Consider the following 26,058-nt stretch of genomic DNA (forward strand, 5'->3'; position numbering starts at 1 on the left):
TCATGAGACTAAAGAAATCAAAGATTTTGGGCCAAAGCACTAGCTGACATCCACCAAGCATGAGATGGTAAGGGAAATGTCCTGGCCTTTCCCTTAAAACTATTTAATGGGAAGAGATCAAAAAGCTCCTTTAAGCATGACTAGGTTTAGAGCTTCTGTTATTCCTCTACCTCTTCCATTCTTCTGAAATAATCCACTCTTACATCATGTTGCATGCTTCCCCAGTACTAATTGCCTTCAACACATAATACAGTCCAGAAATAACTCAGATGTAAGAACAATGTAAGAACTTTACACGCCTTTCTCAATTAGAAGTTAAACAATGCCGTGTGATTACATTAATTTAAACATATCTTTACTTTTCCATTCTTCATCTAACACATTTGTGATATGCTGATGCCTGTGATGATGACAGCATCAATTTCAAGACTCAAGGAAAAGGCATACACCAGTTCCTTCAAAACACTTCAAAAGAATGATGTTGCTACCAAAACAGGACACAAATTACAAACATTACCAGTAAAGCAAGCTGTGTATGAAGTCTTACTGAAAAAATGAGATAACTGAGAAGGAGATGATAAAAATGTCATCCAATAGTTTTAGAAATACTTCTAAAGAGTAAGTATAAAATTGTAAAGAAGTTTCAAATTGCTGATTTTCCTTAAATATGCTTCAACTTCCTATTTTTAAGCTCAGAACTTTTTGTATTGAGACCATGCCAACAAGATAGAGAAAGTGCCATGGTTAATCTGTTGTCCTTATGCTTCTGTAGTCATGAAAGCTGTGGCCTTCAGATGCTAAAACCCACACCATTCATCTCAGATGCTAAACCCAGTACCTTTGCTACCATTCACTGCTTGCACAAGTCTGCCTGCAGGCCACCTGACTGTAAGGGAAAGCAGTCAAGCACACCAAGTACCAAGTAGGGAGGACTAACAGCAGCGACAAGGTTGCTGATGGTCCTTAACTTTTATTTGGTTTAAATATCACCAAAGAAAATACAGCTTTTTGGAAGGCTACTTGTTTAGAATAAAGAATCACTAGTGTATTAAAACCACCAGAAGAGATCACATTTTTAAATCAGATAATGAAGGGAAGTAACCCGTCTTCAGTCCAAACTGCCCTGGGCTCAGTATTTGTTATCTTCTTGCTTGGCCTGGGGACTTCCCAATTTAGTCAAAACCAGCCTTCCACTTTGTAGGTGCAACAACCAAGAACAAAGCCCAAAGGCTTCCGTTCCTTCCAGCAGCTTAATTACTAATGACTGGAGGAGAGTCTACACTAGAAAAAAGTAAGCATAAGACAACCTTTTCCCTTGTTTCCACAGCTCGTTGTCTGAAAAATCTAGTCTGCAACCTGGAAACACCACCACAACATCAAATCAGGATTTTTACCTTCCTGTTTTGCACTAATCCAAATAATCATAACAGTGACTCACTGATTTTCAAGTTAAACTATATCCCTTTATCATAAACCATCTGTTTAATCTTTAGTCCTGGAAACTTTTATGTGCATTTAGGTACTCCAGTGAAAATAAATTAAAAAAATATCAAAAACATTGCCAAAGACATGGAAAATGAGATAACATTCATGAAAATATTCTGAACTTATGCATAGGCTCACCTTAAATCTTTTATCCTGCAGGACTTTCTTAATGGCCACAAGCTCTCCTGAATCACAGAGTTTGGCTTGATACACAACACCAAAAGATCCATTTCCAATCACCTTGGTGTCTGTGTAGCTAACTTCTTGTGGTCGGTCCGGACCTTGTCCAGGAGTTGCCACTACTGTAGTCACTTTGCTGCCATCTTTGTCTCCTGGGAAGCAAGAGATACACAAATAATCAAAATGTGTGCATGAACAAGATGACCAACAGGACTGAAACAGAAGAGGGTAAGGCAAAGATTTAAATCAGCATGTGTATTTCAATATTATAGAGAAAAATAAAACACCCCGACAAAATGCGAAGAAAGCACTGAATATATTTCAGTGAAAAATACACTAAGTGGTGACAATTTTTCACCTAGATTATTGCTAACAAAAATATTCCCTTTCCAGGAGCAAATAGCTCAGCAATAAAATGTGATGCATGATGAAGAAAAGTACTTATTTCTACCTCTGATTAACGTAAGTGGTATTAAACAAAGTGTTGTTTCTATTACCAAAATGAAGCACTTCCCCATATTTTCCTGTAACTGGAGAAACCAAATCGTCAATACAGCCTGCAGAGCAGCACTCTGTCCGTTATAGGCATATATCTGGCAACAAAAACTAGAAGCACTGACAAAGTCACAAACCCACCTATGTGCATAGCTTCAGCTTGCACGCACTAGGAAGCAAAACCTTTGTTGTTAAAGCTGGCTGTGTGCACCTGAAGTCAAACCTAGACTGCATGGAAGGGCGCAGTCCTGCTCCTCCCTTTTTCCATGCCCAGATTTCCTTACAGAGAAGGGAGGCGCTCACTGGGGCAGGGGGAGGAAGGGGAAGAAGGATGGCGATGGCATGCGCTTAGCTCGCATCTTGACATGAACCAGAACACAGACGGGGACGTGCATTCAGGATGCGAGATTGCGGTGGATGCTGCACAGGTGAATGTGCTTCGGTGCAGAAGCAGCGGCTGTGGGTTTCGGCAGTCTGCAGCCAGCCACGCATCCACTGTCCCATCAAAAGACAAAGCCGCTATTACCTACTCTTAGCACCACTTATCAGCAACGGTACTTCCCCTCGTTCAAAGTCTGATTTTGTTTGTAATAGGACCGTAGTTTTAGGCATTTTGTAAGCACGCACTAGGCATTTTTTGCCCTTCAGTTACAATGGCTCAGGTTACAGAATCAAATAGGGCTGCAAGAAGAAGAAGATTCTGCTGTTCCACAGCAGTCACTGCAACTCTACAGAAACTGCACTCAAGAGACGCTCGTCACATCTGCTTATTAAGAAACCTTCCCTCCACAACTTCCCCAGGAGTCTCTTCCAGTCCTTCACTACTCATGCATTTAGAAAGGTTTTTCTAACAGGTAGCTCGCATGACCTTTAGTGCGGCTTAGGTGAATCGTTCCTTGCTCTGCTCTCCAAAGGCATGGAAAGTGGCGCAGATCCCCCCTGCCCTCTTTCCCTCCCACTACCCCCATCAAATATGTGAGCGGCTATTCCAAAAAAAGTTACCATGATGGAGAAGTTACTTCTCTTTGGGGGACCTCTCCCCTTGCTGCTAAAAATCTTGCAGATATGGTACCCAAAACTAAGACCCTGCAGAGGAAGCTCATCTCGGCTCTACCCAGCACGCTGGTGACTTCTCGTGTCCGACTTGCAACACACTTGTTTGTACAGCCCAGCACGTTTGCAGCTTGTGCAATGCTGCAGCCCGGTTGACTCACAACCAGTTTGTGCACCAAACTCTCCTCTGCAGAGCTGCCACCTGTCCAGTCCTTGCCCACTGTACACTTACACACCTGATTACTCTTATCAAAGCCTAATATTCTGCATTTATCCTGACTGAACCACATCCAAGGTTACTTAAGACTCTTTTGCCAGCTTGTCACATCATTCAAGCACAGTCACCACCAGGAGATCCACTTCACTTCACGATACTACGTGAAGTTTATCTAAGGAGTTGGTGAAAACCAGTGAATCCTGTGAGACTGCTTAAAGACTCTGCAAAAACCCATTAAACATCTCATCCTAATTTTATCTTGAACCTCTTGTTATGTTCAAATAAAATAACTAAACCATTTTTTATGCCTTTCAGGGGATTTCCAGTAGCCCATTGTTTTCCTAGGCTTCTCATAAGAAAATTACTTTGAAAACTTCAGTCAAGATACACAGATCTACTACTACTACTTCTTCTGTACCTGTACAATCCAGAAGAAAAGTACATTGGCTTGGCATGATTTGCTCCTGAAGAACCCACATTAACTGTTACTCATCTCTTATGTTACCTTTTAGGTTCTTACAAATAATTTGCTTTTATGCATCCAACTACTCCACGAAACAAATGAACAAATTAAAAATAAATAAAGCACATTAGTGCGAAGGGTGCCAATTACTTGCAAAGCAATACACAGTAGGTCTAGCCCTTCCCCAAAATATTCCTGAGAAGGTGAGATGCAGATTTACACATGTGAAGAGAAAACAGAGAACAACAACAACAAAAAAAAGGAAAAACAGAAAGAGAGCTGAACGTTTGCTCAGAGAGGGAGGGGAGCATAATCAGAAGCAGACTAAAGCTGCATGGAAAATTCACCCTCCTCTTTGATAACTGTAAGAAATAAATGGAAGGAAGCCAGGAAAAGAAAGAAATCCTCTTTTTGTTAAACAAGTTGAAAATGTAATTCTGATAGCAGCCCTGCATTTTACTTGCCCAACTATTCTATGATTAGTATTCTAACTCAGCACATATAAATAGATGACATCTGCTTTACTGCAACAATCCTCATCATGCAAAAGGTAATCCCCTATTTCCCCACTTTTGGGGGGGGGCTTTTTTTTTTTTTTTTTTTTTTTTGGCCTTGGTCACAAGGCCAGAGTATCGAGATTACTGTTAATGAGGTTTGTTCCTCGCTTTCCCCAAAATCAAGACTACTGAAGTCTTAGAGGTAAAAAAAAAAATGTCCCTGGCAATACTGATTGAGTTTTGAAGTACCTGGCATCAAGAGATTTGCTCTAAGGACACTCTTCAGAGCTGCAATTCCCTTAGCAGTCTCCTCGACCACAAAAACAATCCCTGAGTTTCAGGCCACATCAGGTGGTTCTTCCCAACGTGGGGCTGCAACGACCTGGCCAGCTTCTCCAGAGCTCAAATGAGAAGCCAGTCACGCTTTACACACTTTCCTTTAAGTCCATGGAAAAACAGCTCCCAACTAAACTTGTTAAAAATCTTCAGTGCTTAAAAGTGTAAGCACTGACACTTTAACTAGCTACACCAAGAATTACCTTGTTTCTTTACCAGAACCTTACAGGGCATTAAGCCTCCTAGATATTTCTCCCAGTTTCCTTCTTTCAACAAACAACAGCTTTTGCAAACCCATCCACCACAGACACCATAAAGACTCCAACCTTTCAAAAAACAAGCCTGTTACGAGTTTCAGTCATATTCCATTAGAGAATACTTGAACCTGCGGGACTATAGGGGTAAAATTCACCTTGCACCTTTGACAGCTTTGATCTCAAAGAGTAAAATATCTCACTGCTTTTCAAAGTATAGAAATAATATGTATTTGTACCACAGCAGCATCCAGGGGCCCCAAGCCTGTTTTGCCACTCACTGCATTACATAGATGTATGTGCTGTTCAGAAGACCATACACAGTTCAGAATGGTTATCCCAGTTTTTATTGTCTGGACAGCAAGAGTTGACTTGCCAGCCAAACAGCATATAAAGGAGTTAACTAAACAGTTCTCGGAAATACTGGTTCTAGCCTCAGCATGACAAAAGATAGTGGAGAGGAAAAAACCCTTTTCCAGCCATCTTCAGTACCTCCAAACTGAGACTCCTAACAGCAAACCCAAGAAGCATTATAACACAGCAAGTCTTAATAAGAAGCCTAGACAGTTTTCATCTCATCTCTTTCTATTTTGTTTCAGACTGTCAGACTTAGTGGCCCCAGTGGATAAGCAGGCATTGTCAAACACACAATACTCTCGACACCTTCAACTGTAGGTCTACAATAGAACTAGAACATTAAATTGAAAAAACTAAGGAAGGAAGGAAGGACCAAACACCAAAATACTAAACGGCTCTTACAGCACAGCTCACATCAGAAGAGTCACTAGTATTTGTCCAGAAGCTGCTTTCTGGGTTCAGTGGCAACATGACCTAGCTTTACTGTAACAAAAGAGCAGACTGATGTGACTGTACAACCATCATCTAGGCAACCCACCTTTATAACATCCAGGACAGAAGCACAAGTAAAAAAAAAAATAGCTATCACTCTGTAATACACTTGTATTTGCACTTGGTACATCTCATGCAAATGCTTAAAGCACTTCCCCACACTATTTTGATGTTTAACACCCATGATGGGGTATTTGGGGGTGTTTTTTGATGAAGAGGTTATTCCAGAAGTCTGATGTGAAACTGAAAGCAACATCCAGACATTTTAATTCCCAAATGCTGTGATCTTTCTAGCTCACTTCCACCTTTAGCACATGATGACCATATAGGACAAATCATGAGCATTAGGTAAAAGTCAGTGGTTTGAGAATACTCATCAGTTTGTGGGAAGAAGAGAACACACTCCACTTACAAGACTACAATTTATTAGAGCATCGGTGCAAGCTCTACCTCTATTTCCAGTATCTTGGTATAACTTCAGAGTGGCTCATGTCATCATTTTACCTAATGACAATGGCCACTTACCCTTTCAAGCTGAGTATTAATTCAATTTTGTACAGTCAAAAAAAAAAAGTTGAATATATTCCATTCTGTCTTTTATTTATACAATTCACCAGTTAAATCAAAATTAATATGGCTCAGTATTATTTTAATGAAATATTCATATGGTTTGGGAACAAGAGGCATGCACCTCAAAAAAAAAAGTGGCAGATGTTTACCCAGGTGAGACAAGGGATTCTGCTACTGGACAAGCATTTCGTCGCATAAATACCCCACCAGCTGCAGACTCCTACCACTAGCTCAAAGCTGACCTTTCTACAAGTGTACTGCACGTATACGTTTTGCCAGTGCCTAAAGGTAGCTGTCAGTCAGTGAAATTCACTTTAGCCCTCAGAGACCATGAAAGACATCCTTCACTATTGATCAGAACTCCCCCCATGCCTTCTATTGAATGAGCCTGGAGGAAGTCCAAATTATGTCTGCCCTACATCCCTTCAGCTGTTTAGCTTCTAATCGAGCAGTAAAAATGCACATTAATACACACATAGCCAGAGATCTATGATTCTTTTTTCTTTCAGCTACATACACAACTTCTTCCTCCTCTTCTATATGTTTTGAAGTTGAAGGGAAGAAACAATACATTATTAGGATGTTTACAGCTGCTTTCTTCCTACTGCAAACGCAACCTCAATCCTTTGCACTGTCTATAAACTCCTCCTTTTCCTCTTTCTTTTGACTTTACCTATCTCCTCTTGCTTCCCTCTTCCAACTGCTACACTCCTCCTTGCTGGCATGTGCACAGGTCCTCCTATTAGATGTTACTTAGGTTGTTTTTAAGTCCTAAAGGAAAACCTCAGACTTACAACACACTCTCTACAATGTCTGAAGTCATGTAGCTGTCCGTCCCCACTTAATTCAAATATCTTCACCGATCTGTTTTAATTCTCCGTGTCACCTCCCTGCTAAGATATGGCTCAATATTAAGTCAATATTGACTACTTCTCCCCTTCCCAAGTCTAAGGCTTCTCCACTCTCCATCTTAATTTACTCAACGTTCAATACAGTCAACAAGTCACTTCCGCGGAAACCTGACACTGCTGGGTCTAGCACCTGCCAATTTGAACAGGTTACAACCAGCAGCTGACACAACTATCTATAGAGAAATGAGTGACCAGAAGGAGATGGAAGTCTATCAGAACTGCACTGGCTTTTTTCAGTCATTGATAACTGAGAAGGTCAAAAGATCTGAATACTTCGTGAAACAAATGTCTTGATAGAAAGCACAAAAGTTATCTGCTAGGATCTGATGCCAACCATCAGATTAGGCTATGAAATAAAACACCTGGGCTTCTTAGATATCTGTTCATGGCATGTGAAGGAAGAAGGAGATCATCAGCTGCTCTGAGAGTCTTCAGTGTGAGCAACATATGCTTGAGGCAATACACTGTCAGCAGTAGAAATCTCAGTGCTAGATGACGTTTTAAAAATTATTTTCCCTACATTTTTTAAAAGGTTAATTTCACAAAAGCTAATACTTATGAGCCGGTACCGGGGAGAAAGTATAAAAACAGTATTTATGAACTGTTTTACTAGACAGCTTCCTTTCTTCATCAGTGAACTGCATGAATGTTACCTAGTGGGAGACAGCGGAAGACAGAAATCAGAAAAACTCAGGAAATCAAAGAAAGGAGTCTAACAAAATACAATGTGTTTTGGTTTTTAAGTTTACCCCAAACAAAAGGAGCCCTTGAAATTTCAAAAATAGTTCAGGTCAAACATTGAATAAAAACCTGCAAGTGTGCCAATCATCACCCAGAGAAGGCAGAAGCACTCACTAAATATATATATACACACACATACACACTTGTTTTAGCACAGGAAATGTCATCTGACTTCTTGACTGTAACTGAATACTGCAATAAAAGAGTGGCCATCAGACATTACTTAAGATCAGAAGAATCTCACGATTTGTATCCAAGGATTTTGGAAGAGCTAGCTAAGAAGTCTGAGGAGTGATGTTGATTTTTGAAAGGAATCAGAACACTCGGAAAACTTCAAAAGGTATATGCGATGATCCATATGATCCTGTAAGTTTGACAACGATTTCAGATTAAGTACCATCCCAGCTAATTTGATAATGAATAAAGAAGCAGTAAGGTGGCTTATAGAGACTGGATTGTTGGACTCCATATTGTTGAAGAGACTACAGGTTCATTTGGAAAAGAGAGGGGAAAAAAGCATCGATGCAAAAGCACTGTGACTTCTGTAGGGTTTCTGACTTGCTATCACATCCTAAATTAATGAAGAAACACCTATACAGAAAGAAACATGATTATTAATCAAATAATAATATGTTAGCCCGTAAGTTTCAACGTAACTATGATCTAATAAAATATAGTAGGAGGCCCCACCAGCATTAATTTTTGGCCTCACGCTTACTGCTTTTATCAACAACCTGAAAGAAAAGCTATCAAGTTCTCAGACACAAGATTTAGAGGGTTATGCACAGGGTAGAGATCAATGAAAAAGCAGCTGGCCTCCCTTCATAACCCAGGCACAAATTAAGCAGAGGGATCCAGGATACAAGGTGATAGGCCATGCAGCCAAAAGCAGTAAAGCCACCCAAAGAGTGGAGTCATCAACTCTGACTTGCAACGCACCCAGGCACAGACAGAAGTGCCTAACCTCAACTTTGCTACTGAGACCTAAAGCAATCCTTAGATGTACAAGCAGGGGAACATCAGCTAGGAAACAAACAAACAAACAAAAACCCCAAAACAAAACAAACAAACAAAGAGTTCTCTACCCTATTTGGCATCCATGCAACAGGTACTGGAATAGTGTGCTTGCTCCTGATAGCTAGAATTCAGGAGTCATGATTCAAAACGCTAGAGATGCAGAAAGCCACAGGCATTATAAGGTCAGAAAAATACATTACTTTGAGTGAGACTTTAAGAGCTGTAACAATTTAAGTCAGAAAAAGCTGGAGGATTATATCTAAAAGCTACCCGTTTAAGGAACGGGCATTTCAGAGGGCTCTGATCTGCACATGGAGAAGATATTGTACATAATGACTAGAAATAGAAATTGCAAAAGTTTGGGACAGAACTGTGGGTGGACAAAATTAATAAGGAAATTATTTTTTCTAAAAACCTCTGAAAGTTAAGGTTATTTTTGCAACACAGATTTTTGGTTTACATTGGAATCTTTTCTAAGGCATATAATATAGCTGAACTGCAACTGCTAGGTTTGAAATAAGAAAGCCTGCACAAGATGAACATAATGACTCTTTGGGTCTTAAGAAGGTCAGAAAGGTTCAATACCTACACAAACCTTTTTTCTACCCAGCATTAATGCAATGGTGTCATAGCACAACACCAAATATGGTGCTTTCCACAATAGTCAAAACCTGCATTCAATTTAAACAAAAACATAGTGAAGTGATAAATGATGGAAAGGTGAAGCAGTGATTCTTTGCCTTTATTGTTAATAATCAAGTGATAGTCACAGTTAATTATGTGTCAATTCACTTCTGTTTGGTTCAATCCAGAGACAAATAATCAGGACAAATTTCAGCAACAACTGCCAAGCCAAAGACCACCAAGGTAAAAGGCTTTTAAAACACTCCACTCTGGAATCAAAGTTGCCATTGCCTCTAGCTGGACACAAAGTAACAAAAAAAAGAAAACATTCATTCCACTTGCACCACACAATAGTAATGCTTTTTAGATGTCGATCAATTTCAAAACCTTTCAGGAAGCAAAACCCTGTAACCCCCAAAACTGTTGGTACCTCTACATTTTGTTTAACAGCTTCTAAAATGGCAATACAAATTCAAACTACTAAGTTGATGCGAAGAGGCAACCGGAAAATGAAGTAAACACAGTAGCAGTGACTGACTTCTGTCTAGTACAAACTGTATCATCACTACAAAATAAGCAGTAACAGCTCAGAAAGGTAACATAACTTTATTAGAAGAATGAAATGGTGTGTAATTCAACTGACCTCTGGCGTCATGCCTTTTTGAGGTCAGTATGTCACAAGGAAAAAGAAACTAAATATATTTCCAGGAAAGCATGACAGGTAACTACATGGCTTATATGCCTATATTTGATATAATAAACACGTAAAAGTACATGAAGATGCAGGAACATTTTTTCCTATTATTTATCTGTCGGAAAAAAAACCCAAAACCAAAACTAAAATTTAACTGAAGGAAGAGTACCTGGATTTACTGCACCTCAGTTCAGTCGTTCCAATGCCATTGCAGCTTTAAGTCTCCCTTTAGAGGTAATAATAGTTTTTTGGAGGGGGCATTCAATTCACTCTCTTTGAAAGCTTAATGCTGAAGACTGTAAACAAGCCTTTAAAAAAAAATGAACAGGGTACTTAGCAGGTCCCAGAACATTCACATGACAGGCTTGTTAAAATGTCCACTGCGAAGTCACATGAAGCTCTAAGGCACTGACTTTCTACAGGTTTTTACATCTTAACTACGGAAGTCAAAGCAAGCGCAGGACAACGTTGACCATGCAGTTGTGCTAGTCTACCCCAGCATAAGCTTGACTCTGAACAATTTAAAAAACAAAACAAAAACACAAGAGGAAAAAGGATGGGAAGAACCCTGTTGATCCAGCCCGGATGCCTATCATGTTGGCCATCAAACGACCTCCCCTGGAATCAAGTGTGGCAGATGACATTCCAACAGCCAGCTGCTCAAATCGGCCACCACCAAATCCCAGCAGGTTACCATCCCACTGACTTATAAACCAAGCAGCTGACGCCAAAAGGGATGTTCATTTGCAGTGTCTGAAGAAAAGATTCATCTTACTAAAGCCTTCCTTCCTACCACTGCATAAGGTGATGCCTCAGAAAGGCGTGGGCACATCTAAGGCTTATGTTAACCATCCCTCTCAGTAACACATAGCTTGCTTCAAGTACTCTTTCTGTCATGGCAAACATAGACTAACACAGTAAACTTCTAAACAAGAGAGCTTTCTCACGCTGCAGGTAACACTGAGGTGGGGGGAAAACCCTGCCCTATTACCTTAGAGAGCAGCATTAAAAGAATTTTTTTCTGTGACTGAACAAAATATCCACCAGAACACTTAAATTTCTGCTTTGGAAAAAAAAAAAAAAAGATACAGAAACATACAGTTAAGGTAACCTAAACACTGGCTGGTGGTGCGGTTTCATAAGCAGTCTCATGCTTGTTAACAAGTTATTTTTAGTAGGCACTCTTTCTGTTCGCCTCTCTCCCCCCACCCACACGCAGACAAACCCACGCCATGAAAAGTTATTTAGCTATATAAATCAACTTTAAATTTAGATAAGGTGATTCCACAGATCAGGAAGCGAGTACTGAAGCGATCATAACAGCATTTGTTTTTATAATCTCAGGTCAGGTCATTCCTGCCCCAAAGAGCTTACAGATTAAATGCAGCACAAGAGACAAGGACAGAGATAGGGAGTGAGCAGAAACAGTATGACAACATGATTTTAGAATGAGACTGTGGCCTCAACAGTATCCCCCTTTGATATATAGCTCTGAGTTAATCGATAGCTGAGAAATTCAGCTGATACAGTACGATTTCTTATTCGAAGTTTCCTTTAGTTGTTCCTCCCTCTTACATCATCAGGGAACATGATTTAGGAAACATTTTCCAAAGACAACTATAGCAGTTCAGCTGACACGTAATAACTTATAAAACCACTGTAACTGAGCCCTGACAGGGCACCAGAGAACCCCAAGTTACAAACAGATCGTGTTTACCCACTTGTTCGTGCCATTCAACAGTTGGCCCTCAATGAGTCTATCAGCATCTTCTAGCAAGGCTCATGTAGTGAATCCATCACTGGGTACCTACCGACATGCCTACTTTAAAAGCGCTGTCAGAGACTCCAAATTTCCTCCTCCCCTTAAAGACTACCAAATGGTAAACAGCACATTTGGGGAATTCTTAGAAGGCCTACAATCCTCCTGTCAAAATATCTAGTGAAGGGTTTACAGGTCATACCAAAGTAGTTTCTTGTAAACCGGTTAAGCAGGAGGCTGTCTACTTGCTGGAGACCTCCGCAGATCAGTTTTAACTGCATTTGTTACAATTTTTGAATCCAGTTAAATGTACATATGTCACCTAGCCAAGTACATCTCTGATCCCTGAGAACAGAGATCATCACTGTTTTTTCCTTTTCATTCCTTCTCTGCATCCACTAAGGTTTCTAATGCACAAGACCATAGCATTAAGCAAAACCCACAGAACAGCCACCTGCAGTAGCTGCAAGTTGCCAAGACCCTCCCTACCGCAGACTTGCACAAATTAAGAACATCTTAATACATCTTGGAGTCTCCATCCTTCTGCTGTGGTTTAAATAAGCAATCTTTCAATCGTGTTTATTACAGCAGTGCTTAAGTATCAAGCGTGAATAGGACCCCACTGCGCTAGGCACAGCACCAGGAATAAGAGACAGCTCCTGCCCCAGCACGCCTCGGTCCAGCCTGAAGCCCAGACAGACCGACCCAGGCTGAGACAGTACAGCCCACAGACGAAACAGTGTAATGGCCAGCTGTTTCAGGGAAGTGCCACAGTTATTCAAGAAGGAAGGAAGGAATGAAGAAAGAAGAGACCTAAAAGGAAATAGGCTTAAAAAAAAAAAGAAGAAAAAAGTGAAGGTAAGGAAATGCAAAGAGACAAGGGGAAGAAAAACAAAACAAAACAAAAAACCCACACAAAACACCCCAAACCCCAGAAAAACAAGAACAACATCAGAACCTTACTAAAAACAGAAAGAGCAGAGAGAAGCAGAAGCAAGAGCAGAGATTCAAGGAGAGAAGATAATTTGGAGCAGGACTATTAGACTAACACTGGACAGGGAGATCCCCTAAATGAGTTCTCCAAGCACACGAAGCACTTGCTGTCACCACCACCACTGCAGGCAGCCCAGGCCAGCAGAGCCTCCAGGTACTTCTGTGGCCTCTGCAACCCCTGCCAGACTGTGGAGGAAGGAGCAGGGCAAGAAGCGTGCAGTTCCACATCTGCTGGAGTCTCCTTGGCAGGGTCCCTTCTATTACACTGCTGCAGTTACCTGCCACAGCATCCGATCCTTGTTGCAATGCTGCACCCTCAAACCTCAAGTTTTTTTGTCCAAAAAGAGCAATTTCTGTATTTATCAGGAACATCAGTGACCCTGAAAACCCAATAGATAAAGTTATTACAAAATATGCTCTTTCCTCTTCCTTCAGTAAAAACACTCTTCTGAATAAACATGTTTTTCTAACAATCAAATAATTAATTGTCCTTTATCTGCCAAGAAATGAACCCAGGATTCTGTTTTCCTTTACACTTGCATATAAGAAAATATCTAATATTTCACTTTAGATCCTTGATAAATGAAGCAGCACTACAGTAACAGTAACACCCAGTTGAACCTGCAGAGTTTTCCTGGGAGGGCAGAGGACCAAGGTCTCCCCCCAGACAAAGCCTTGGGTTCTGATACATTTTTCTACTCTCCAGGACATCGGAGGACTCTACTTTTTGCTTTGCAATTTCTCCCTTCTGCCAAGTACCCCACAATTAGTTTCTGCCCTGCTAGGACTTGGTATGTTTTCTTACTCTCCAACTTCACTGAACACAGGACAGAAATACAGAATGTACCTGTCATGCTATTCCCCGTAAAACCAGGAAACAGCATCACAGACGAGTCTAACCTAGAGAACTCTGAGTTAGACTGAAAGTAAAATCACAGTGAGAAACAGATTGTATGGAATACAATACAGCAGCCAAAATCCAAAGAGAAAGACAGAAGCTAGTTACAAAAAGGCATTCATTTGATGCCCATCTTTTAATGTTGGAGGAGGAGTAAGAAAATTGCCAGCTGTTCAGAACCAACATCCACATCAGATGGGAAGTACAGTAGGAAAAAAAAGTCCAAAAGCGAGTAGTAGCTAATCTGAATCCCTATGATGAACTGTGACCTGTGGCTGAACACCATTTTAAGAGTGAAAGGAGCATTGCAGACGTTTCTACAGAGAGCAAAATCAAGTTGTGCTACGCCATTCAATTCATGCTGCAGAACACAGATCAGCTCTAAGAGACTACACAGCCTCCACATCTGTCCCAAGTTACTGCTTTAGATTATGCCAGAACTGCACAGAAATGGAACAAGTCAGTTTAGGTTAAAGATGGTTTTGAATTCAAGGAGAGCATTATCTCAATTAACATTAAGAAACTGTAAGCATGCCATCAGTGCAATGCAGATATTCTCCACGGCAGGAATAGCTATCTTGGTGAAGGAGCTCTTATTACAGATGAGGCAGCATTTTAGAAGCTAGATGCATAAGCTTTTCATCATTGGCAAGTCTTGCTTTTTTATTTATCAATTTTTAAAATAATAAAAATAGTAGGGCAAGAAGAGCAAGACAATTAAGTGTTGGACATGTCTAAAGCTATTTAAGGTAACCAGAAAGACTACAGCTCTTTTTCACATTATACATAATCTGATCAAAGTGGGGGCTACTGCCAAAAAGGACAGTCTTACTTCCCACCTTCACGCTCCTGCCATCGCAAATCTGGCAATCTTGTAGCCTGAGGATGAGTCAGTTGAGCTTACTGATCTGACAAACTAATCCATCTCGGAAATAAAACAAGCCTCAAATCAGCAAGCTCAACTGACTCACCTTGAGGACAGGCAGTTGTTAGATCTGACCAGGGGAAGAACAGAGAACAAGACTGTTCCTTACTGCCTATACTCCCAGGTAAGCCATGCTAAGTATAACATAAAACCACACCTTTTGACTCAACGCCATGGTGGAGCTGCAGCCTGTAAATGAGGCTGCCTCAGAAGGGCAGTGCTGGTCCTTCCATCCCTTCTTGTGCCCTGACATGGCTTTGCGCTGGTACCAGGTATCAAACAGCTGCTATCAGAGGGTGAGCTGGATCAGAACTGCTTCTGGAGAAACAAAACTCCCTGCCCTGACCCCCCCCACAGCAATGCGAGCACTCAGGCTGGCAGAGGAAGGAGATGGAAGCAGGCAATAAGGCCACAGCCATTCCTCGTGATGACAGCCTGCATCAAGGGCAGGCTGAAGCAGTCAAACTGCAGGCTTGGACAAACCAAAGTGATAGCACCTGGGTACAACATCCACTGCTTTCTCAAAGCAAAACACAAGCTCAGTCAAACAACTGACTAATACTACAACTAAGGTTCAAAAAAAAAAAAAAAAAAAGTGTTACATTACACCAACACAGGCATTTATTCCAGATAGTAACTATCCTGCCTTAAAATGCATACTTTAGCTAATAGAAAGTATTCTTTTCTCCTAAGGCTTCTTAAACCTATTAGTAAGTTTGTTTGGTTTTCCCCTCTCAGAAACAATACACCTACTTCGATAAGACTTTTTTTCCCCAGTGATAGGACAATAATGTAATTCAAACATAAGAAGATGTTTCCAAATATTTTATTGCAATATACAGATTTTACTAAAACAAAATCCTACACAATGGGAATTAGTTCTCTCTGCAAAGAAAAACATGAACAAAAGGAATATTCCTCCTCATAAGAATGAGCCCAGACATCTGGGGATTCAATTCCCTTCTGCCAGTACATTAGATGACTGAGACTTTCAGGGACAATCTCTACGCATATAGCTGAAATTCTCAAAACTGTTCCTGTAATTGTTTGTTAAGGAAGACTGCTGGAGCTTGAAATCCTGAAATAGAGACAGGTATCTGGAAACAGGGAGAGGAGAGCAGCACTGTTCTAGCAAAACTTCCTCTCAATTACGCAGGCAAAAAGAAGAATAACTAGCAAAAACAGACCTTTCCCAAATTCTGCCAGTTTCCATGTCAGACAAAGAGAGTATCACTTTTGAAGATGCGATGAAGCAGAAAATAAGTGATACTAAGTAGAAGATATGCGTAAAAACACCAGAGCAAATTGAGAAGTTAAACATTTATATGTCTGCAAAAACTGCATACCTATCCAGAAGTGAAGGTTTTTCAAGGGCTGCTGTTCCAAGTCTATGCAGGTTTTGAGAGCACGTGAGGCTTTCTTGCCAGCAGTACAGCAAGTTTTCTTAATTAGAAGCTTGATTGTCTTTGAAGGAAAACAGACTGAGGTATCAACACTGCTAGCTCATTCTTCTCTTCTTACATATACCCTCACCCTAGGAATCTCAAGCAAGATAAACAAGGCATTATGGAGCCAAGACTGTGGGTACATGCAAAAGACTTCCATTTCTAGAAGGAGATAATGGAGCCTATTATTTCTCTACTGCTGCTATGACTGGAGAATAATCACTATGCTTTATCTGGGTCCAGGTAAGGAGGCTACTTTCAACACAATAATACAGACATCCATCTCGGAGGAGAGGGAAGACAGAGGAGCAGTCCAATGCTCTTCTGCAGACAAGTGTTTATTTACCTGACTCAGAAGACAGTAACTAACAAACAAAGCACTTCAAAGAATACAATTCCTTTATCAGAAAGGCTCAGAGAGAGGAGAGATACTCAAATATGGTACCTATCAAAATAAAGGCAGCACATAAGAGAGAAAGCACAGGTTCATCTATCCCATTTTCCCACCTCTTACAGCAGCAAACAGTAAGTGTTTAAGGAAGAGTATAAAACAGGACAAGCTTGCAGGGACAGCTATCCCAGCACACTCTCCCAGCCCCCAGCTATGCGTGGCATGGGAACTTCCCAAGCCAGAGGCAGTATCTCTGGCTTTTTCTTTCTGACTTTGCAAACCCAGCCCAAGATCTGAAGATACTACATGCAATAAGCCAACCAACCATTTCTAAACAGGTGTAAAGAGAAGTGACATCTCTAAAGCATATCAGTGACAGGACTATCTAGTAGAAAGCTGAAATTTTATCTCAACATCTACAGCAGCAAGTAGTGACAATTCTGTTCATAGTCCAGGATGGCTAAGACGTGCATACCAGGCAGCATCCAGGCACTTTTTACTACGCAGGATAACTCTTCACCTTGTTCAGAAATTCATCTTTCATCTTGGGATCAGACAGAAACAATATAATGTAAAACTGACTGACATCTTTAAACAGACTAAATAAAACAAGATCAGAAACACTTAGCATAAGTTTGGGAACAGGAGAAGATCACAATAACGGAAGATAAAGATCAAGTAGCTTTGACTTAGAGTTGAGAAGAAAGTTATTCCTGGAAAGGAGAGTACAGAATATGCTTGAATGCTTGCATTTTGGCTGAGACAGGAAGTAAAGTCTTGAATATTAGTTATTTTGCACAGTTGCAGCCACTCATCCACAAATCCACAGTGAAATTTTATTAAGACATTACAGCCTGGCACTGTAGCAGACATAATGAATGCTTATCACAGCTTATCACAGAAGGATTTTGGCAAAGGCAAGATGAAACTCATCATCTCAAAAAGCTATGGCATAAAAACAACAAAAAAAGCAGAAAAATTTGCTCGTGTTTCAGTTTAGATAAAGTTATTACAAAATACGCTTTCTTCTTCCTTCAGTAAAAACACTCTTCTGAATAAACATGTTTTTCTAACAATCAAATAAGTTATTGTCCTTTATCTGCCAAGAAATGAACCCAGGATTCCGTTTTCCTTTACACTTGCACATAAGAAAACATCTAATATTTCACTTTAGATCCTTGATAAATGAAGCAGCACTACAATTCAGTGTGCAATTATGGAGAAACAGCTCTCTTGCCAGTATTTTCTTTGAAACAGTGACATGTAATTGAGTTGGTACACAATTTTGGAATTCGTGATAATTTTTTCAAAAGACATTTCCTCTGTAAGATGACCTGAAAATACAATCTACTTTTTAATCCAATTATTGCCCCTTTCAGTTTGTCACATTCAAAGAGTCTGACAGCTGATACGGCAGATATAAACTACTGAAAGTAATGCATGCTGCCTGCATCACAAATGAAGGAACAAAGAAAAACCTTTAGATATTTTTATCTATATTGCTTGTCAGAGGGGGTTAATGTGTGGGTTCATCAAAATTAGATTGTTGGGAAATATTCAAACTCAAACTCATCCCCTTTCCAACACCAAAGATTATGGCAATACTGACATTACTCAGACAGGTCTTTTAGTTTCATGATTGATCGCCACCTATCCCAGTGATGGACCTTCATCGACCTTTACTCTTGGCTCATTCGCCAAGGCAGCAGAATTATTTCTCAGGAAGTTAGAATCAGATGAAGAAATGGATGGGAGGCATCATACTTGTACAGGATGAATACAGATTGGTTTCCTCCATAATTCCAAGTACTTCAGAAGGTCTCTTCTTCTAAAGAATCTAGACACAATTATGCCTCAAGAGTGGAAAGCCAGGGCATTTTATTACAGCATTAGAAATCATATCCCTCAGGAGAAAATGTTCTTGGTCATTACAGGGACCTTTAAGACTTGGAAGCAGAAAGTTGCTTATACAACAAGAAAGCACTGTCAAATTAACTATACTGCCATTTCTCAAAAACCAGTAAGCTCATTATTTCCTTGATATATTAAAACAGAAAGATCTACAGCTAAGATGAGAACGCACTCCCCAAACATCGGCTTTTCAAACTGACTGTGAACAAAAACATAGAGCATCTTAGGTCTTCACACTAATCTAAGAAACATCACTAGGTAAAAGATCAGTCACCAGAACTAACAGGGTTAGTATTCACAGGTTTTCACACACTTTAAAAAAGGCATCCTGACAATGCCACTTCGGTGATTTTAAACATAAGTTATATACGCACTGGTTTTTAACAGCTCTAAGTTACTCCTTTCAATTTCACAATTCATCCTCCTACCATTTGCCCCATCAGATATAGAAGTCCCCACAGAAGCCACACAGAACATATCAATGCAATATCATCTACAAAATACACTCAGATTAAGAGAAAAATATGTAGCCATGTTTAACACCAAATATTAACTCAATCCATCTTTCAAAAAAAAAAAAACCAAAACACCCTAAGCTTGTCCGATTATGAGAAACAAAACATTTAACAGGATTCTTCCCTTATGACAAGCATTGTTTAATATACAGATGCTTGTAAGCTTCCAACAGCCAAGTTGAGCTCCAGGGTTTTACAGCTATCATTCCCATCTCCAACATGATGGCCCAGCTTCAGCACTGGAACATCCCTTGCAAGTAGGTAGTCAGAAGCTGGTTCAATGTATTTCAGTTTTACAAGTACACATTCTTTTACTTTATTTTTTCAGTTTTAGCATCAACGGGGACAATCTGAGTGCAACATAAAGGTTATTTCAAGCAGAAAAGCAATTTGCCATCTACCCTATTTCCTATCAGGATTCAATAATGACTTACTGTCACCAACACAAGTCTTTCTAGAAATGCTACAGGAGTTCAATATTCTATTACTATACTCTACAGCCACAAGTCAGTATTTACTGCATATTACATATTTGCACTTAATCAATGATACTGTACCAAAAAAAGGTAGCAGTGAGCTTCATGCAAGTAACATCACAATCATCACAGTACGCAATATTGCAAAGTATTTTTGTATGAAAAACATGGCTAGGACTCCTAACTTACTGGTTTTACATACAGTTGATTGTATAGGTGTACACTGCTTATCTCTGGTAGCTAAGTCAGATTAAGAAGTCTCCCACACACCGCAGCAGCTTATTCCTCTCCCTACTACCATAATTCATCACGCACTAAATCATGCTGATGAAACTGTTTGTGTGGCTATGCTATAAACATCAGTGAAGTAATCTGGGAAAGAAACCAAGCTATGTTTTTTATTAAAAAACATACACTTACAAGTCTGCATCATCTCACTGATGGGGTTCACAGCACAGCTGCGGAAGAAACTAGCATGGGGGACTGAACGGGTTAGGGTCAGGCAGGAAAATGAAACCAGCCTTCCCACCAGGAAAACTAATGTAACTCTGTACTCAAAAAAAAAAAAAAAAAAAAAAAAAAAGCAGCAAGCAAGGGGTAAGAGGTTTGTCAGCCTTAACACAGGCAACCACCACTGTCAGAACAGATTTACCTTTAACCCAAGTGCTAGGAACAGATCAGCATTTGCTGGGGTTTTTTTGGTTTGGTTTTTTTTTAAAAAAACATTTATACAGTGTTAACTTAATGGAACTGTAAGTCATATACACATTCACGTAAAGCCATCTGGCTAATTTGGGTATAATATGCCACATAACATAGTACAAATAAAGTCTGCAAGACCTCTCTAGTTATAATTGAGTTTTCACTTCACACTATCCAAACCTGTGCTTTTGGGTATACTGGGTCAGGAAAGGAAACTTCTCATTACTCATATGTTTATTTCAAGTTCTTTGATAATTGGCCTGGTGGGTTCTCCAAAAAAAGACTCCAGTGGGATTCTTAAGAGTTATAGACTGGTAAATGTGAACTCCATCCATGGCAAGATTGCAGATATAAGGGCATAGCAAACAACCTGCTGGGATAAGTTGAATATGGCTTTGGCAAAGAGAAACCCTGCTGGCACTCCAAGCAAACAGGTAGAAGAAATCCAAGAAAAACACATGCTTGGACTTTCAAAAAGCCCAGGCTGCTGCTTTAACAGTCTATGGCAGGAAGTCAAGTTGCCTGGTTATAGACGAAAGGTCCATTTATGGCCAGAAAACTGGCTAAAGACAAGGAACCAAGGGTAAGACTTAATAGTCAACTTTCCACTATGGAGAAGAGTCAATAGTGGAGCTGACCTGTCAGCATTGCTAGGAGTCCTTCTATTCAACATCTTCAGTGACCTGGACAGAAGTGCACAGTGAAATTCTCCAAGTCTGCAGATAGAGCTAAGCTTTTCCAGGTCAGCCAGCTGCAACAGCAATGACTATGAACTCTGGAAGGACCCCACCAAACTGAATAAGGAAAAAGTGTGGTAGATGAGCGTCAATGCAGGCAGATCTAAGACAATACATATGAGGGGAAAAAAATAATCTAAGTTGCGCATCCATGCTGAATTTATAGCTGGCGTTTACAATTCAAAAAAGTGATCTTGGAGTTGTCATTGACAGTCCTCTGAAATTACTGGCTCAATATGCAAGACTTGCTGAAAATGTCATCTAGATATTGGACATCAACAGGAAGGAACTGAGAACACGGCAGAAAGTAATTTTGCTGCTATGTAAAGACAGTGCACTGCAATCTTAAGAATCAAGTTGGGGAGACAAGAATGGCATACAAGCAGGGCAGAGCAGAATTCACAAAGGTATAGAAAAGGACAATTAAAGGATTAAAAAGAGCAGCTGTCTTCGGAGAAAAGACTGAAGAGGCTAGGGCTCTTCAGTTTGGATGCAACACGACGAGGGGTGGGAGGGTGTAATACATCCAAAGCTTACAAAAACCTGATGACAGTAGATAAGATCAACATTGCTGGCAAGGAACTTTAGGAATCTGTTTTCTCAGGATCATGAGCAGATACTAAGGGGAACAGACAAGGATGTAGCCTCTAATGCTGCCAGTCTGATGACTGGATGCTAGAACAGTAGGAGGACAGTGAGTCACAGAGTGGCCATGGTCACATGTTCTCCCTAAATAGCAATGTCACTGCCGCTGTTGAAGACCACATATTTGGCTACATGAACTACTGACCTGATCCAGCATGGTACTTCTTACCTTCTGAATCAAAACTGGAGAAGAAAATATTAATGTGAAATATATCAAACTGACTTAATACCAGGAAAAATTCTTAAAATACAATTTAATGATCTAATTCCCATTACACTCTTACAAGGAGACCCACTTTGGAAAAGAAAAGTACAGATGCTAAGTTAGATGTGGCGAGGAGCTTGGCTTTTGGGATGGAAGAGAATGAACAGGAAGACAACAAGCTTAGCTATCTCAATTATGCATTACTCCAGGCACTTGGAGTCAAGAAAAGCTCGCTTCCAAAACAGCTACACACCTCTGTGCCACAGGCTCCATCTCTGAAAGCTTCGATGTCAGCAAAGGCAGCCCAGGTTAGAAGTGGGCTGCCTGCCCCCACCTGCGTGACCAACTGTGGTTACAGTTCCTTGATATCACCTCAAGGGAATCCCACTCGGAGTAAAACACACTTTTAAAAGGCAATACCTGTTTCTCCATGAAGGCCCATCCTCTCCAGGCAAATCTTAAGTTAGGAGGGACAGAAAAAACAAGCTTAAAACAATGGAGTCACTGGACAGTATCTCAGCCGCAGAAGTTTCTTCAAAAGAGACAAGGCCATGTCAAGCATTTGTACACGGCTGGTTTCAAATACTAACAAATAGCAGTCTCACTGGTATTACTCTCTGCCTTGGAAACGCCATGGAAGCAGGGAGGTAGTGAGGCTCTCATCCTAATGTCTGCTGCTGAACAGCTCTACAGCCTGCTCTTCTAACCCAGATCTCTTGAGTACTTAAGACACAGGTGGCCTATTTCCTTCCCATATTTTCCTCAAAACAGTCACCCGCTCTGCTTCACTGCTTCCTGCGCCTACCACAGGGGATGCCAGGAGAGAAACAGGCAGAGACAGGCTCTGAAAGCACTGGGACCAACACAATCCCCGGAGAAATATCTTAATATGATGAGAGATGGGCTCTATTAGTGGGTCCTCCACAGCTGGGCAGAGCAGTCTCCTCCTTGGGCTGAGCTTTGGTGCAGCAGGGGTGTGTGTGTGTCTCAGTACAGGGCCAGTACCCCTGGGGAATACACCTTAATATTGCTTGGGTTTCTTGTTCTTCACAAGCTGGACTGGAAACAGCTTTCAATACTACATGAGATTGTGACGGACAACTTGTAAGACAGGCCTAGAGCACACAACCTCGTCTTACCTTGAGACAGGAGCTGCATAGAATAAAACTCTTTTATCCAGTGCTCAGAGTCTGAATCACAGTTGAGGCAAAACGGTTCAGGAGCGCTGGACTGAGCTGAGACCTGGCAACACAAACAGACCCTGAACTGGTATCTGTTCCGATCAGCCAAGCTGGACGTGAAAACAGTGGCGCACGTAGGACCAAGGGATCCAGTACAATTCTTCCCTTGGGTTGGCACCCTGAGCTCTGCTGCAGATGGGGCTTGGTGACACCTTCCACAGCCCTGGGAGGCTGTGGGGAGACCAAACGAGCCACCAGCAGAACCTGCTGCAATACCATGCCCTCTTCCCTCCATTTCCAGGCTGTGAGGAACCAGCATCCATTGCAACAATAGAAGAACCGTAAGAAAAATGACTTGGGTCTTTTCCACATCTTCAGATCCCAGTGAAAGAAAATTAACCATTTAAGTGGCAACAAAGAGAAGAACCCAGCCTGAAGCACTATAACCACAAAGAACCACCTGAAGCGTACTTACACACAACAGCACTTGATCAATCATGTATACAGCAGTGTGAATACCCTAAGCACTACAAAAGCACTAAAAAGACCAATGGCTTCATCCCCACTTAAACATTTCAATTGTCATTTTAAGCAGTTAAGAACACATCCACACAGCTTGCAACAAGCACATATAAAAGCAACAAGTTTCCTTTTACTAATGAATTAAAATTAAGTATTTTTTAAAATTATTAGTCAGTTTCTGCCCATGTATTTAAACTAAGCTATCTTAAAATTCAACACTTCTCAAATATTACAGTTCATATAACTAAGACAAATATACTTTTACATGCCCTTACCTTGTACTTGGGTTAGAAAAAAACCCAAACCAAACACCAAACCAAAAATAAGAAAAAGTCAAGCTGACCCTATAAAGAAAAATCATAAATGACACCCCACTAAAATTAAGAAACACTAAGTTGTGTCACTTTCATTTGTTATGTCCCAACACTCTGCTGCAAAGTTTAGATTTAAAACTTCTTGGAAAAGTATTTCAAATCCAAACATAAAAAGAATTTCAGCTGTGTTAAGAGTCTCACAGAGCAGGACGCAGCCTTCCCAACTCCTTCACAAGGATGTGGATGGAATCACCATGTTGCAGAAGACAACAATGAAAAGAATATACTGTTCAAAGACCAATTTGTAGTCTTAAACGCATACAATTTAAATCTGTATCACCGATCACAATAAAAGCACCGTGAAAAAACTATACTTTCTTGTTTGCTCTACGAGTTATGCAGTTCTTCAGATGCACGGGATGTTAAAACCTCAAGGTATTGGTGGACGAGTGTTGAGGACAATGTTAAGACCATGTTTTTTGCAGTACATCCTAGCCATTTTAAGTATGTAACTCAGTATTACATTAGCACAGAATTTTCCGTATACTAAGTGCTGACCTATTAATGCTTTCTACACCTGCTGCACATTTCCATTCTTAAAATGTAAGCAGTTTTCTGAAAATAATATTTACAATATCGCAATACTAAAGTCACTGAACCCTTTCCTAGAAGCCACCTACATCTTATGCTTGCATGACTTCAGCTTGTTTTATTTTGGCTTGTGTTATTTATGCCTGACCACATACCCTTTAACAGTTTAACAGCATAACTTCTCTGATTACCTGCAACACTTAAACCAAGTACTACTTCTAATAAATTGAGGAGGAGTATCAAAAACATTACAACTTCAAATGAAACAGTAGTTAGTTCTATGACGAGGCACCAACAGTGTTCTTCCAGCAAACAGAAAGCAGCAAGATAATCTATTTCTGCACTATTTTTATCTCCACATATTCAACTTGAGGAACTGGGAAGGAAGGGTTTCCATGGTTGTTTTAGTTGTGTGGCAGTCTATCTATAGAGTCCTTATTTTAGTAAAGTTTACCATATCGTTTGGGGAACTTTTGGAACTGGCGATTTGGGGGCTTTTCTGAACAGAAATCAAAGCAACAAAAATAGAAAGAAAAACACTAAGATTATTTATCACTTTATTGGGCAGAGACAACACAACAGCAGAGAAGTCCAGGAAGTAACACAAACAGTGAGCTTCTCTCAATTAACTAACACAGCTAAGTAAAAAAACATGATAAAATCCCTCAAAGTTAAAAAGGCTACAAGCCCTATGTTTATTACAACTACCTTGAATAGACAGTATTTTTTTTATAGAGTCTGGAGCCACTTGATCATACAGTAAACTCAGCTGTCCTTAAAAGCAACCCACACTTCTCATCTTATGATTAAGCAGGAACCCTGAGGAATACGGAGAGGCATAACCCTAAAGACAAAAACTTCTTTCTCCCATCTCAAGCTAGGGGAGTGTTGTAATTCTGGGCAGCACTGTTTGTGAACAGTTGACAATTACAAAATTAGGTACAACAGGCAGTTTTTGTTTGTTTTAATGCAAAACATAGACAATTAAAGCTCAGCACATTTTGCTTTACTCAGAGGGCAAGCACAAGTTCAAATTCCTATAAAACTGCACTACATTCACTTCACAAATCTGGTGGAGTTACTGAACTTAAACTAAAATTAATTTTTTAAACATACTTGCACAATGTTCCAGACGAGTTACTTCCATCTGCTAGAACCTTATTTTACCTAGTTTCATTATCTCTCTTCCCTAATTTGTATTCCCATATCCATTCTCTATTTACTCCAATTGCCTCTCAGATCTATTTTACTCCTTTCAGCTCTTCTCCTGTCCTGCTTCTTCCTTGTCCGTGACTCAGAATTATGGTAGCAACCTCTAGTTTGCCCCCTTCAACTCCCTCAAATGGGAGGAGTATCTCTCCTCATATCCAACCACCTATTCTAACCAGTCTGAAAAGGTGAGTGATTAAGTCATTGGCATTACTTCAGCCTTCCTCGCAGCTATACAGCCTCCCTGTGATTA

At 40.3% G+C, this 26,058-nt stretch overlaps 1 protein-coding gene across 2 annotated transcripts in view; it reads right to left on the bottom strand.

Moving 5' to 3' along the window:
• The window catches only part of GSK3B (glycogen synthase kinase 3 beta), a 149,397-nt gene that overhangs the window by 90,422 nt on the left and 32,917 nt on the right, over positions 1-26,058 (bottom strand). For both annotated transcript variants that reach the window (XM_069785853.1, XM_069785854.1), the window contains exon 2: positions 1,624-1,817. In XM_069785853.1, coding sequence (XP_069641954.1) covers positions 1,624-1,817 — 194 coding nt within the window. The remainder of the gene's footprint in view (positions 1-1,623; positions 1,818-26,058) is intronic.

The sequence above is a fragment of the Haliaeetus albicilla genome, chromosome 6 (genome assembly GCF_947461875.1).
Source record: "Haliaeetus albicilla chromosome 6, bHalAlb1.1, whole genome shotgun sequence".
NCBI lineage: Eukaryota > Metazoa > Chordata > Aves > Accipitriformes > Accipitridae > Haliaeetus > Haliaeetus albicilla.